The sequence below is a fragment of the Sturnus vulgaris genome, chromosome 20, assembly GCF_052056855.1.
Source record: "Sturnus vulgaris isolate bStuVul1 chromosome 20, bStuVul1.hap1, whole genome shotgun sequence".
NCBI classification, from domain to species: domain Eukaryota; kingdom Metazoa; phylum Chordata; class Aves; order Passeriformes; family Sturnidae; genus Sturnus; species Sturnus vulgaris.
Window position 1 is genome coordinate 3,869,349 of NC_142262.1, and position 14,983 is coordinate 3,884,331.

General features: G+C 45.9%; 1 protein-coding gene across 3 annotated transcripts; it reads left to right on the top strand.

Moving 5' to 3' along the window:
- Positions 1-508: 508 nt before the first annotated feature.
- On the top strand, positions 509-14,172 carry CRLF3 (cytokine receptor like factor 3). 3 transcript variants are annotated; one of them, XM_014878206.2, is made up of 8 exons: positions 509-662; positions 3,134-3,341; positions 5,109-5,196; positions 5,683-5,860; positions 6,909-7,131; positions 7,751-7,883; positions 10,863-10,975; positions 11,238-14,172. In XM_014878206.2, the coding sequence occupies exons 1-8, from the start codon at positions 537-539 to the stop codon at positions 11,489-11,491; spliced, it is 1,323 nt and encodes a 440-aa protein (XP_014733692.1). In that variant the 5' UTR covers positions 509-536; the 3' UTR covers positions 11,492-14,172. The 3 variants fall into 3 exon arrangements, with proteins under 3 accessions (XP_014733692.1, XP_014733689.2, XP_014733693.1); XM_014878207.2 differs by lacking the exon at positions 509-662 and adding an exon at positions 942-2,170; XM_014878203.2 differs by lacking the exon at positions 509-662 and having other exon boundaries at positions 938-3,341.
- The last annotated feature ends 811 nt before the right edge of the window (positions 14,173-14,983 follow it).

Here is a 14,983-nt window from a genome sequence, read left to right on the forward strand (position 1 = left end):
TCGGCCCCGAGCGGTGCCTCAGGGGCGAGGGGCGCGCGCCGCCGCCATGGCCCCGATGGCGCCGCCTGACGGGCGCGCGCGCCGGGCGGGCGGTAAAAGCGCGCGCGGGACCAGATTCGGAATCTCCGCGCGGAAGGCGGGGGGCGGGGCCTCGGGCCGCTTCCACGTGACCCGCGCGCGCTGCCCAACGGCCGCCTGTTGTCCAGGTCACGTGACACCGGCGGACAGGCGCGCGCGGTCGCCCCGCCCCTTCTCAGCCGAGGCCACGCCCCCTCCTGCTCCCCCGCCCGCCTTCACCGCTGTCAGTCGGGTTTTCGCGCCGCAGCCGTGACGTCACGCGGCTACCGCGTGCCCTGCCTGCCGATGACGTCGCGCTTCGCTGACGCCACCGGCTGCCGGTCCGTGCCCCGGGGCCGCCTCCCGCTCCCGCCGCGCTTCCCGCCCCGCCCCGCGGATGCGCGGCCCTTCCGGGACCGAGATCCGCCCACCCCACCCCGCCCCGCCCCGCCGCTGCCTCGCTGCCGCCGCGGCTGCCCATGGAGGCCGCCGAGGCCGAGGTGCGCCTCCTCTTGCAGGAGGCTCGGGAGAGCATCGAGGCGGCGCGGAGCTACCGGCGGGAGCTGCAGCAGCGGCTGCGGGGGCTGCACCAGGCGCGGGAGCAGGTGGGGAAGCGGGACGGGACGGGACAGGACGGGACGGGGCTGGGCTCTCCGGAGCTGCCCCGGGAGGAGAGGCCGGAGCCCTGCCCGGGCTGTGCCTGCCCGGTGCCCGCAGACGGACCTGGTGGGGGTGGCCGGCACCAGGAACTCCTCCGGGGCGGCGGCGGACCCCGGCCGCTCCTATCCTGGGGCCCCGTGTTTGTCCACGGTTCCTGGTCCGCCGGGAGAGCCGTGATGGGGCTCAGGTGTGGGGAGGGTGGAGGACGGAGAGCCCCGGGACCGGCTGTGGCCTCGGGGGTGCCGGAGATGGAGGGCGTGGGAATGGGCAGATGTGCGACGTGTCGGGGAAAGGGATGCGATCTGAAATCTGTTACTGAGCGCAGCCTCGTTTTCGGGGACCAGAGGGAGCTTTCGCAGGCAAAAATGCATATCTTAAAGAACTACGTTTTCCAAAGTAGCTGGGCTGTTAAGTCTGATTTAATAGGAAGCATTATTCCCATCTTCACATCAGGTACCTGCCTGGACAGGCTGCTCCCTGCTCTGGATGCCGGGCTGTCCCCATGCACCGCAGTGCCTGGGTCACGTACTCCGTGGGTCAGGCAGGAGGGCTGCCAGCATTCCAGGTTAGCTGGTTTGTCTGCAGCTGTGCAATGGAGCCAGGGCACATTTCCCACTGGGACTGTGACCCACCCGCTGGGAGATGCAGGAGGAGATAGGCAGGTGTGGGCAGGGAGAGCCGGGGCTGGCTCCTCTGCTCAGGCAGCCTCTCAGCATATGGGGCTTGCAGACTGCCTTGATGTCTTTGATTCAGGTCTGCAAGAGGTAAATAAAAACCCAAACAAAACCGAACTTAGAGAGTGTTTCTGTGGTGACTTGTTAGTTTTTCTGAAGCAGATCCCGTTAGTGCAGAAACCTGCTGTAAATCTGGGTGAGTGTCCTGCTCCCAGTGCATGTAGATGATCACTGGACATTTAATTAGTCAGCACTGAAAACACAGGCTGCTTAAGAAAATTAATTGTTCACGGCTCTCTTTCGTCCAAACCTTGTCATTTCAAAGTGTTGCTTGGCAATTCCAAGTGCAGTGAGAGGCAGCCCATGTGCCTTTGTGCAGGGAATGTGTAGTTGGCTCACCTTTCCTTTTCCTCTTGGGGGCAATTTCTTTGCTGTGTGCATGTTTCTGTTTTCTCTCTTTCCATCTTCAGGACCACTTGGTGTTTCGTGCACATCCAAAAGTTCCCTGTGTTCCCAAAGTGCTGAGTGTGCTACACTGGGGTTCATATAGTGGCAGCTTTATTATTTGAGGATTGTTTGGCTGATGGGATAGGACTGATGTGATCACTTACGTTGCATCCTTTTCCTTTGGACCAATGGGACATGATTTTCCACAATCTTCACACAGCTCTGTGTTCAGGGACTTGCATTTCCTCTTTTGCATGATGAGCAGTATCTAATCCTGGGGCTGAGCTGCTGCATTTGTATCTGTCTGTAATGGACCTAAAGAGCTTGGAGAAGTGAGTTTTCTGCCTTCGTTTGCCCCACCCCTTCACAAAGCTAAATACTTCCTTTTTTTTCCTCAAGCATTGAAATTACAAGAAAAGGGAAGCAGAGCTGTGTGGCAGCTGCAGAGCTTCATGAATATTTGTTGAAAAGGAAATTTATTTTACCTAACCAGAGAACTTCCTGTGTTGGTTGTCTGTACTTCTAAAGATCTAGAAATTACGTGTAAGACTGTGAGCGTGTTGCAGCACTTCCTTGTGACTTAGAAAAGTTGTTCACAGGTAGATATTTACTTCTGATTTTTTTCGTCTTTAGCTCAGGGATGTTCAAGTGTGTTTTCTTCCCTATAAGCCAGATTCAGCAAGTTTGCAGACATTTTAATGAGCACTTGTAGAACCTTCTGTGGTCACGTTCTTCCGGCATCAAAACAGACTTGCTGTTCACACTGTCCTGTCACCAAGGGTGGCTGTTTGAACAAAATTGAGAGGAAAGCAGTTTTATGAGGATTTTAAAAATCCAGTGATGTGATAGAGCTTGGAAAAGTGCTCCTAGATAGTCTTCTAAAAGTCTGATAGGTTTTTGTTTGTAAAGAGGATTACCTGTGTATGATGGCATAGTTTTTTGAGTAGGATTCCAGCAGTGGATTTTTTTGAGGGGCAGCAGGGAGGAGAACTACAGAGCATTTGGATTTTTCTGACAAGAAAAACTCCGTGATTGAAGCACCCGTAATCCAGGTTGTATTTTGCTTAGTTAATATGCTCTTCCCTCATTCAGGCTGGTTTCTTTGCATCCCTCCCTGCTATACACGTACTAAAAATGACTTCACTTATTTGTTAACTGCCAGTGGTCATTTTTTAAAGCAGACTTCCCTCACAGCTTTTCTCCAGCAAATGTGGATGAGATGCTTCAGAAAAATAAAAGATGTGCATGACCTTTTCCTTTATCCTGAATCCTTCTTTCCTGTTACCTGTATTCAGATCAAAGATAGTGCAACATTGACCAGAGATGTGCTTGAGCAGCATTTTAGCGATTTGAAAGGGACCCTGAAGAAGCTGCTGGACGAGCGACTGATGTCCCTGCTGCAGGAAGTGGATGTCATAGAGCAGGAGAGCATCAAGCCCCTGGATGAGTGCCAGAAGCTGATAGAGCACGGAGTCAGCACCGCCGATGATCTGCTCCGGGAAGGTGAGGCAGGACCTGGCGCTGTCTTAGCTCTGCCTTCCAGTGTGGATCTGTCAAAAGTCAGGCATATTCCCATTGTTATCAGTGTTTGGCTCCTTTTGGACTTATCTCAATGTTAAGAATTGGGTAGATGTGGTGAAGAGCTGATCATTATTATCTCCTACAAATCTGTATTTCAACATCTCAATCCTAGGGTGTACACGTGTCAGTGTAGCCTCTCCTGAAGGGCAGGAAGTACCTCTTTGAGAATTATTTCACTATTTCAGATTGATTCTCTACCTCTCCAGGCTAGATAGAAAAGTATGTCAGGCTACTTTGAAATAAAATACATTATGGGTACCACTATAACAAAGTGCCTGTTTTGGTGAAGTAAATTATGTCTGTCTTGCTGAAATAGCAGATGAAATAAACACATTGTCCTGCTGAGTGTAATTATGTTTGCTCTTGGTGGGGAACATGAGGAATAAAATGGCCACTGTATGGGGAAAATTTCTCTAAGAAGTTTGAAGATGAGGCAGACAAAAATGGACATGTGGAATATTATAAGGGCCAGACTATACCCTGCTGATGCTAAATACCTCGACAGAAAGGAATGTCACTCTTGCCTGTTTTCCCCAGGCTGGAGAACCTACTGGGAGCATGTCTGAGCCATGAGTGTGTTGGCAGTTTCCTTGCATTGTTCTCATGTCTCAACTTTAACTTTCTTTCAGCATGAGCTCAGCTCTGGGAGCTGAAGCACATTGAGCTGTGTCCCAGGGGTGGGAAAGCTCCCAATTCCTCCTCAGCCCTGAGCTTTGTGCTGGCTTGGGAGCTCAGTGCCTCCTGCTCACAGGAGCAGTGACAGCGTTTAAAGATTAATTTGTTGGGGTTTTATCTATCACCACAACTCTGGGACAGCTGATATTCACCTTGTTTTTATTTTAAGTCTCAGGTTACTAAATCAGGGTGGTGGCAGAAGTTTTTTGTGTGAAATTCTATGGGGTCTCATGAGAAGCTGAGTGGCTGCAGTTCCCATCCCCCTGGGAGCTGTGGGCAGGACACAGAGCACAGAGCACACGCTGCAGCTGAGGCAGAGAGGAGTTAAACCTCCGTGGTTATTAAATGTCCTGCTGCCAATTATGACGTGTGCTTTCCTTCAGAGATTTGTAACGTGTGTAATCCTCCACTTGGAAAAGGACTGAGCTTGCTGAAGTTGTAAATTACCCTAAAGTCAAGAGACAGGAGACTGGAATATATGTCTCTGTAAGATGAAGTGTGGGATGCTACTTTATATGGAAAGCTCAGGAAAATATTTGTATTTATCTCCACACTTCAATGCATGGATTATTTCCTTCATTGTGACAATAGTACCATTTTGATTGTAGCAAACAGAGCAATTATTGAAATTATCTCTTCCTTTTAAGTGCTTGCTTTTTTATTTTCTGATTAGTAAAGGTGCTTTGCTTTTTTCTTCATTTAAAGCTGGTGGACAAAGGGATTAATAATCCTGATTTTTAACATCTGACCCCAGTTCTGCTCCTGTCTGAGACCTGAGGCAAATTATTACATCTGTTATGGGTGTGTCTACAGGTAGCTTTGAGAGCTTTAAAAGTTGCTAGATAGGCTTTATGTTTTTACCTGTAATTGCATTTTCCAGCTAAGACTAGAGAAAGTGCTGAGAGTGCTTCACATTTAATTGGTTGTTCATGTCAGAACTGGTTGTTCTTTGAAGCAAAGAATGCCTTCTGTGGATGTTGTCTCATTAGGAATATTTTTACTGTTTGGTTGCAGGAGAGAGTGCAGTCGATGGAGATGTGGGACAACAGAATGAGAAACTTTGCAACTTTACAAAAAAAGCTTTACATATTCAGCTAGATAGGTAAGACACCAAAATTCTGAGGTGATCTGAGGCAGTGGCACGTGTGCTTTTCTTTGTAGGGGATCTTTTCTGCTTTGGAACAAAAGCTTTCAGCTCCATTGCCTCAAAATATTCATTTGAGGTGCTGCTGTCCTGTTTGTTTCACAGACTTTCATTGGGGCTGGCACTCACAGAATGGAAGGGGTTTTCACCCTCCATGTGTTCTCTGGAAATACAGGTTGTTTATTTGTGAAGGGTGAAGCCACTCCCTCTAGAACAGCCTATGTTTCAGAGTATTTGCTGACAGACAGACAGTCTGGTTAGGGCTGAAAAACAATATTTTTAGGGCTGAAAAACAATATTTTCTGAGTCTTTTAAGTTTGGAGTGAACGTGCCAATTTCTGCAGCTGTTTTCTCTTTGCAAATCTGCACAGATTCAAGTGTATGGATGAAACAGGAATTTGTAGAAGCTGACCCCTCTCATTACAGCAAACTTTCCTTTCTCAGCTTACCAGAAGTGCCCTCCTTGGTTGATGTGCCTTGTTTATCTGCCCAGCTGGATGACTGCCTCCTTACTATATTGAAAAATCAAATATTCAGACATGGAACTGTGGCATCCCGCCCTCCTGTACAGCTGGAGGAATTTGTGGAAAAGCCTGGAGGTATTTTAGTCCGATGGTGTAAGGTAGGTAAAATATCCCATGTGAAAATGCTTTAGACTTGATTTTTTTTCTAAAAGAACCCAAACAGTCTACTTTCTTTCTGAATTCTCTGCTGCCTTCCAAGGACTAGTCCACTCCAGTGTGGAGTTAAAAGCTTGAGAAGAGTTTTTTATAGTAACGGTGTCATTTAAAGATGAGGTAGGCCAGTGGTGGTGTGTGGTTGGTGCTGGGGTTTGTGTCTGCCTGCTGTGACACTTGCTTTAGCTGACCCAGGATAAGGCTGGACCTGCTCTGTTATGCCTTTACCCCTAAACATATTTGTGTTCCTATGGAGATGCAGTGGATAGAAAAAGAAAATGTTATTATATTAGCTAATCCAGTAGCCTTTCTCTTCAAGACACAAAAACTATTTTTGAGTAAACCACTGCTGTGGTCTGATGTGGTTTAGTTGTTGTTGGACAGCTCTGTGCTCCTTGGCAGCAAACAAACCTTTTTTGTTCTAGCAACAGCCAGTCGTTGTTGGTCACCCTTCACTTGTAAAGGATGTGGACTCAGGTTATTAAACCATAGGCACTGCTCTCACGTGGGGATTTTCTGTGCTATGCAGGAGTTCCCTGGGTTTGGTTGTGCGTGGGGGATAATGGAGGGGTTTTTTGAAGGGGTGTGTGTGTAAATACCTTTTGAGTCAGAGATATCAAAGAACTGGAAATCATCCCCTGGAACAGTTTATGAAGGACAACACTAATTTTCCCTTGCTGTTAAAAACTGGCACAGAATTTCTTCTGCAGAGTTGTTTTCAGCTTTTGGCTGAAGGATCTTTTTATATCTCTGCTAGAATGAACAGCCTTCTGTTAAATGTTTCGTCTTCTGTAGATATTTTCTAGCTGTAATAAAGTAATTCTGATACATCTTTTTGTTGGTTCAGACACTGATGTTACTTTCTACAAGGCACATTTTCTACTCTGAAATACCCCGTGAGTCTGGTCAGCTGCAGTGCTGTCCTGCTGTGCCCCTTCAGAGGGGAAAGGAGAGCCAGAGGGGTGGTTTTTGACACAGTCCCTGTTTCTGCAGGTGGATGAGGATTTCATACCCCAGGACTACCGGCTGCAGTACCGCAAGAGCTCTGCCAGCCACTTCGAGGATGTGTACGTGGGCTCAGAGACAGAGTTCATGGTGCTGCACATCGACCCCAACGTGGATTACCAGTTCCGGGTGTGTGCCCGCGGGGACGGGCGGCAGGAGTGGAGCCCCTGGAGCGTCCCCCAGAGCGGCCGCACCTCGCTGGTGCCCCACGGTACTGCCACCCCTTCCTGCCAGGGCTGCACTGCAGGGAGCCTCTCTGCTGGGGCTGTCCCTGGCTCTGGGGCTGCGTGTGACATGGGATGAGCTGTCCTTCCATCCTACGGCTCATTCTTGGCTTCCTTGGCTGAGGGGCACTCAGTGAACCTTTCACAGGTAGCTCACTGCTTCCTTAGCCTTGGAAAGCACGTGAGCCAAAAGAAAAGCATTGTTTTTTTCTTCTCCCTCACCACAACATAAGCACTTTTAATGACCTACAGCTCATAACAAGCTCTTATCTTGGAGAGAGGAAAACTTAAAAATTTCTCTTCACTTAAAGATTTCTAAGCACAGTGGGTAATGAAGGCTTTCCTTTTCTTACAGTAAGACTTGGCAGGGATTGCAGCAAAGAGTGAACTCCTGTTGAACTCTGAGCTGGAAAATAGTTTTTGTAATTGTAATTTATTTGAAAAACAAATCTCTCCTAAGAAAAAGGCAAAAACAGCTCCTGTTCTTAACCTAGCTTAAGCTGCATGAGGTGGACTGAGTAGACATTGGGACTGGCTTGATTTTGCACAGACAGGATGAAGTTGAGGTTCACAGTTTCCTTGCTTGTTTGTTTGTTTTCTTTGAAGAATGGACAACTGGTCTGGAGGGTTACAGCCTGAGCAGCCGAAGAAACATAGCGCTGCGGAATGATTCTCAGTCGTGTGGTGTGCTCTACTCCAAAGCTCCCACTTATTTCTGTGGGCAAACATTAACATTCAGGCAAGTCCTTTTTGGGTGGCTGGTGTTTGGTGCATCCCCTGTGAGCTGTCACATCTGAATTGTGTGTAAACCTCAGGCATGTCTGAGTTCTAAATCAGCTCAGCTCCAGTCAAGGTAGTGTCTCTATGTGACATCTGACCTTCCTTTAGTTTTGCTTCCTGGCTTTGTAGGAAAACTCCTGATGTTTTTGTAGGACCTGCACTCCAATAAAAGAGAGGTGAGTGAAATCCTGAGGGATGGTAAAATATAGCTCATGCTGAGCAGATCTGTGGAATGTTGAACTTCCTGATGTTTTGTAGCAGCTGTTACTGGCTGAAGTCAGTGGAGCTTTGCCTCTAGTTCCTTTTAACCTTGGGTCAGGGGGTGCTTTCCTTCCCAGACTTATCTCTGTCTCTGAAGACTTTGGACATGAAAACACTGATGTGCTGTTGGGATGACAGTCTGGCAACTGCCTTTAACATCTGAGATAATCAGAGCTGGTCAGACTTAACTGCTTGAAATGGGCATTAGAAGATCCAGAGCGGAAAAGGGATCTTGTGAATTTCAAGCTTTCCATTTGACACAGAACATGATTAAAAACCTTGGCAGCTTTGCTGCCTGTCATTCTATCCCTGAGATGATGCTGTTTAACAGGGTATGAGGAATGTCCTTGTGGATATGTCAGTTGTGATTATAGACCTCAGAGAGTCTGAAGTTTTGTTTCATCTTTTCCCTAGTTAAATAAAACTACTTGCTGTACAGCAGGCAGCCCCCAAAAGGTAATTAAAAAGGGCTGTTCGTGATACTTTCATGACTTATTCATGGTGTTTCATTTATCCGTTCCTGATAATGTATGATGTTAACTTTAGATAGTTGTAGTGTGAGGATGTATCCAGTTTCCCTGTGCAAGATGCATAAAAAGATCTAAAGCTTTAATTTGAAATCTCTTGCTAGACTTCTCTTGGCTCAGCAATGCCTGTGAAATTAAAGGCAGAACCTTGAGGTTTCCCTTGGTTCTCTCAGTCCAGTGCTTTTTATTGTTTTTATTGGTAGCATATGGAAATGTTTTGCTTCACATTTTGGTTATGGACTTCTCTCCAAGAGGAGATTGTATCAGGATGGCAGAGCTCAAACAGGCACGTGTCCACAAGAACTGTTGTGACACCAATCTTGACATTGGTGTCACAAACCTCAAAAATCTCAAAGATTGGTTTTATTCCTCCTCCAAGGTGAAAGAGCAGCTTCTTGTTTAGAAGTGTGAGAGATTTTCCTGAGCTGGGAGATGCAGTACTTTGTGCTTGACTTTGTCCTGCTTGTGTTGGAACACAAGTTATTATTCACAAGCAGCTCTGTGTTCTCTGTGTTCAGGACCCAGGCACGGCTTGTCAGTGAGCAGTGAAGCTGTGATAAACACAGTGTTTTGTATCTACACTTTAAAGATCATCTGTGGCAGTTGTCCTGAAGTGAAGCATTTGGCCAAGCCATAGGAAAACATCACTGCTTTAGGTCAAGTCTCTTCCTGTTGCCTTGCAGCCTCCAGGGAGCTGCCCTTAGGGAAGGGAACATTTCCTCACTGTCACCTGCTCTTCATCTCTCTAAAGCTTTGTTTGCCATGGGGAGCCACAGTCCTTGTAGCCAGGCTGGTGATTTGTGCTCACCCAGCAGATGCCCTGTGGTGGCCACATTGACTTTGTCAGGAGCCCAGCACAGCTCTGCTGACAGCTGATGCTGAGGCAGTGCCTGTGATGCCCCTCTCTGTGCTCTGAGGCAAAGGGAAACTGCTGGTGCTTGACCAGGTTCAGTGGCTGGGTTGCAGTGGCTGAGACAAGGTTTTGTTGTGCAGCATTTTTGTTGTGCACCAAAATGAATTTGAAATCTCCTTTAGAGTTGCTTTGGGAAAACATGGTAGATCCTTTCCAAAGTAAAAGCTTCTTGTAGATTCAAATAATCATTTTCCCTTTGCTTTACAGTGCAAGGCTATTGCTCTCTTAGTGACATTCCCAGGGGACTGAAGAACCTAATGGAGTGCAAAAGTAAAACATGGTTCCAATTTTATCTTTGCCTCCAAAGAGTTAACCCGTTGTGTGCCAGTCCACTGCCCCCTTTAATTGCTGGTTCTTGAAAGTTTTGCAGAAGTTTTTGTTTGCCAATAACCATGGATCAGTCTGTTCTTCCTCTCAAGCTGCAATGAAAATAACAACTGCTTTACTTTCTAGAAAAGACCATCTGAATTTCCTGAGTCACTCAGGCTCTCTGTAAAGTAGAACTTAGCACCTTTGAGAGGTGGCAGTACAAGAGAAAGGACTCAAGTCCAGAGCAGCCCTTCAGTGTGTGAGCTGTGCAGCTTCACTCCTCTGCTGGGGTCCAAAGGGAACGGAGTCCCTGGTCATTTGCACAACTTGTTTGCATTTTCTTCAGTGTTCCTTTCCCCAGACTAAAACTCTAAATACAGCTGAGCAGAAGCCAGACATGTAAATGCTCTTCTAGGCATTGCTTGGTTTGCTGATTTATTATAAAAGCCCAAACCAAACACATCCCCAAAGCAACACCCCATCCTCATCCCATTACAGCAGAACGTGCCAGGGTCCAAAAAACCTGTTTTAGTCATGCTTATTAAATCCCTGCTGAAACTACAGCTGTCTTGCCATAATACACTAAGTTGACCAGTAGTGTGGTGTAGCTGAGCATAATCTCTGCTTTAGTCAACTGGAAATAATTTCAAAAGGTCATTTCTAAGCTGTGGCAGTGGAGAATTGAATTAAATAGCACTGGAAGTTTGCAGGAAGCAAGGGTTTGCTTCATATTTTGTACAGATTTTAATAGAGTATTGCTCAGTGGAGTTCTTGGGAAAGCTGGTAGGAATTTTGGTCATTCAGCAGGGATCTCCCCATCAGTTTGGATGAATTTGTTGAGAGCCCTGAGGTCTGGAGTGACTGTCTGGATTTCATGGTATGTTTTGATTTACAGCTTCAGGTTTTGACTTAACTCTTTGATTGTTAGAATTGAGACCGTGGGGCAGCCAGACCGCCGGGACAGCCTGGGGGTGTGCGTGGAGCAGCGGAACGGCGACGACTCCCTGCAGAGGGACAAAGCCGTGTGCATCAGCACAAATGGTGAGTCTGACCCACGGCATTCCTTCCCAAAACACACAGCCCCTGGCTCTTCAGATCCCTGCATTACATAGGAGCAATTTTGATGTATGTGCTGCTTGTGCAGTTAAAAATCTGTGGTGAGATCGCAGATCTCCTCTTCCTGCTCGCAGTTATTGCAGCAGGGTTACTTCCCTATTTGCCTGCAAAAAGTAGAGAGATGTGGTCTTGTGTGTTAGTATGTACAGAAAATGAGAAATATTGTTAGATCTGCTGACTGTTTCAGGGGCAGTATTTGTAAATGGAAAAGAGATGACAAACCAGTTGCCTGCTGTTACTTCTGGCTCGACTGTGACCTTTGACATGGAAGTTGTGCAGTTGGGACCCTGCAGCAACGAGGGAGGAAACTTCAAGCTTCGAGTAACCATCAGCTCTAACAACAGAGAAGTGGTCTTTGACTGGGTACTTGATCAGTGCTGTGGCTCTTTGTATTTTGGATGTTCATTTTCATACCCAGGCTGGAAGGTTTTGGTCTTTTAGCAGCGAGTAAAGGGATTTTTTGTTCTTGCTGTAAAGTGTAATGTTAAAAGCTGGGTTTCCAGCTGTTTGACAACAATCTGGTAACAAACCCCTGTCTTTATAGTACTTGAACTCCACTATATTGTACTTCATACTGGATTAATTTAAACAATAATTGTGAAACATTGGATTTGTTACTCTGGAAAAAGCTAGAAACAAGCATTTGTGTAGGCAAATTAATTTAAGCAGTCCATCAGCCCTTTCCCCTTTTTCCTCTAGACTTGATTTTTGTCAGTATTTCATTGTACTCGTCTCAGGGTACGCGCATTGTGTAGAATTAACTTTGCTTAAAGCTGCTGCTCTGTGAAGCAAGCGTTTTGGGGGTGGTAATGGACCAAAGTTGTATTTCTACCACTCAGAGCACAGTATTTAGAGCAGCCAGGTCCTGCTGTGCTTCCTTGTGCACGATGCTGCCTTAGGAGTCTGAGTGGGCAGCGGGGCCGCCCTGGCAGCCGCTTCCTCCGCGCACGGTACTGTTCATCCCTACAGCAGGGACTCTGAGCCAGCCTGCCTGTCACTGTCTCACTTAAGTGCCTTACTTCCATAGTTCTTGAACTGTTTTCTGTGTTGTCACTTGGAGTATGTTTTCTAGACTAGCTGCATGGTGATGCTTACATTGCCCATGCATAACTGCCAGAGCAGGATTTTATCCTGAGCCTCTCTGAATGTCTTCCCTGGTTACAGTTCACACAGAGCCTGTGTCAGAGCAAGTCTGTGATTTGGTACCTGAGCTCAAGCTGTGCATTGGCAGCTGTGATTCCTCAGAACTCTTCCAATACTCAGAGACAACCTTCTCTTACTGTCTGACGACACAAATGCTGTTGTGATGTGCAGGATTCATGGCAATCCCAGATTCTGCCTGGGGACACTGTGCATGGCTCAAGCACTGCAGACAGACCAATGCTGCTGGAGCTCCACCTGGAGTAAGGGAGATGGGCTTTGGGTGGGCTTCAGGCAGAGCCCAACTGCAGATTTAATCTGGGGTAGTCAGAATTGAAGAGATGGTGGTAAGATAAATAATAGTGTGAATTAAATGACTTGGAATTCAGAACTTACATAAAGTTACACATTTTTTCTCTAAAGAGCAACTAAGATGGATAAGCTCAGTCTCGAAGAGAGCCAATTCCTGGTTAAAAGATTGCAATGCTACTGGATTTAAAGAATATTTAAAAGTAATACTCACTGAGGGGCATCTTACCTCAAATTCAATTAAAATTAAATGTATTTTATCGTTAGAATAGCACTATTTTTATAAAGCCTAGACAATCATACTGCCTTTCCTTCAGTGGCAATGTGCTACATTAGCCCTCTATGCTACCATAATAAGCTTAAAGCATAAAAGCTTATTTTACAATTAATTAGCATTGCCCATACTCACACTGTCAGTACAAAAAGATCAGCCATCCTGCCTGAATTTTTCCCCAAGCAGCTGTAGCAGGGGTACAGGAATTTCAGACAAGGAGAATGGCTGTTGGTATTTATACTGACCTATTTACAGGAGGAAAAAAAAGTGTGTGGATTTAGATGAGTGCAAAGAACCTGCACAAGGCAGAGTTAGGTTGGAATTGGCTGGAAGACTGAAGTGCTGCAGGTCACATTATCCACTGCTAGCAACAAAGGGCCTGCAGCACTCTTAGTTTTTCAAGCTTCACTAGTTCTGTGTTAGGGAAAAAGAGAATACTGGCTTATCCTGTGCTTTCAATGTTACTTCAGTTCTCCTGTAAAGAGTGTTTTCCATACTTTTACAAAAAGGTTCAGTAGATGAAAGTGTCAGTCCTGCTCAGATAGCATCTGACTTAAATCGTGCTCCGTGTAGTAGTGCTGGTGATTCTACTTATACACTTCAGGTATCAGGTACTAGTTGTAACTTAGTACTTTTACCATATGGAGACTAAAATTGTGAATATCCACACTTCTGAGGTACCAACGGGTCAGGTACCTTTTCATTTCCTTTTGGAGGGGCTGGTCAGACTGTAGATTCTGCAAGATTTTTACTTACATATTAGAAAATAAAGCTTAGACCTTCAATTCAGGTACTTCCAGAGGTGGCAATACTGTGTCAGGTTGTTTAGAATATACATAAAAGCAGCTGAAGATGACTGTGAAGGGCCATGAGAGGCCCCTACTGCTGCCCTGACAGCTGGGGAGGATAAGAGAAGTTTTTCTTCCTTCAGGCTTTAGCTGTGTGTTGAATGAGGGCAGTTTGGTTCTTTTGTTGTTATTGTGGTGGTTTTGGTTTTTATTTGAACTTGGCACAAGCCTCGCTGTCCAAATTGCAAATGAGGTACTTTCAGCCACCTCTTGGAGCTGCACCTTGTGAACAGGGGAGGAGTGAAGAGTCTCAGGGCAAGAGACCCGAGCACTAAAGGAACAAAGGATGCAAAGAAGCGGAAGAGGCTTGAACTGAAAGGTGTAAATTCTGTTCTTCCGCAGCAGAGTTCAGCTGGATGGAAAACTTGACACTTCTTGTACAATTTGCACCTCTAGCTCTTGGAGCCCTGCAAGCAACAGAGTGTTAATGGCTTATGAAACCCAATCCTGAAAGTTGTTTTCCTAAGCTAGTACATTCACTTACCTCAACTAAGACTTATGTGTCAAGAGAAATTTGATTTTTTTTTTTAAATAAAAGTTTTATCCCTCAACTGTGTATGGTCTAGAAAATTATTTATTGGGCATAGAATGCTTTAACAATATAAGAAAATGTTTTCTAGAGCACTGCAGCCATCTTTAAGAGCTTCTCTCCATTTAATCTTCTTCAAAGTCCCAAACAATTTATTTCCGGGTTTCCCACCTGTGCACTTACCTTTATTTCCAAATTTTAACTGACATTTCTTACAAAAATATTTTTTCCTTTCTTTTAATAAAATTTGTTACTGTATCTATGAGCTACTTCCTTCAATATTCCATCACAGCTGATTTGTCTCGTCTCCATTTTTACTGGTGCATTCCGTGGTGCAACTCACAAATCTGTAGTTTTGGCCAGCAGCAGAGGTATTTAATCACCTTCAAATAAAGTCCCTGTTGGACTAACACACAGCTTTACTTCATTGCCTCAGCTCTGCTTTACCTGGAGCCTGTTCCAGTTCTTTGGTCTCTTTTAAAGGAAAAACAGCTCGTGAAACCAGTAAGTGAAGTTGCTGACTTGGCAGCTTTCTCTCATAAATACTCCATTCACATGAGCTTTCTTCATGGCAAAATGCCAAGTGTTTCTCCTCCAGACCTGCAGCTTCACACTCAGATTGAACAGCCTAAAAAATCCCTTCAGGTTAGAGTCAGGGAAGGACTTACCTACTCCAAAGCCTTTGTTTTCTTGGATGTGAAACCAGAGTCAGATTTGTAACAGGGAACACCTCCACTTGCTGATGATGGCACCAGACTTCTGTGAATTAAGAAATATTGAACTTGGAACAATGCTGTCAAAATCGTCCTCACAGAATGCCTCCTGTATTCCCA

Bases quoted from the DNA above. Each gene is read 5' to 3' on its own strand.
- CRLF3 (XM_014878203.2), top strand. From the start codon at position 2,912: ATGCTCTTCCCTCATTCAGGCTGGTTTCTTTGCATCCCTCCCTGCTAT. The intron at 7,884-10,862 runs GCAAGTCCTTTT...TTTGATTGTTAG, and splicing joins GGGCAAACATTAACATTCAG to AATTGAGACCGTGGGGCAGC. The intron at 10,976-11,237 runs GTGAGTCTGACC...TGACTGTTTCAG, and splicing joins CGTGTGCATCAGCACAAATG to GGGCAGTATTTGTAAATGGA.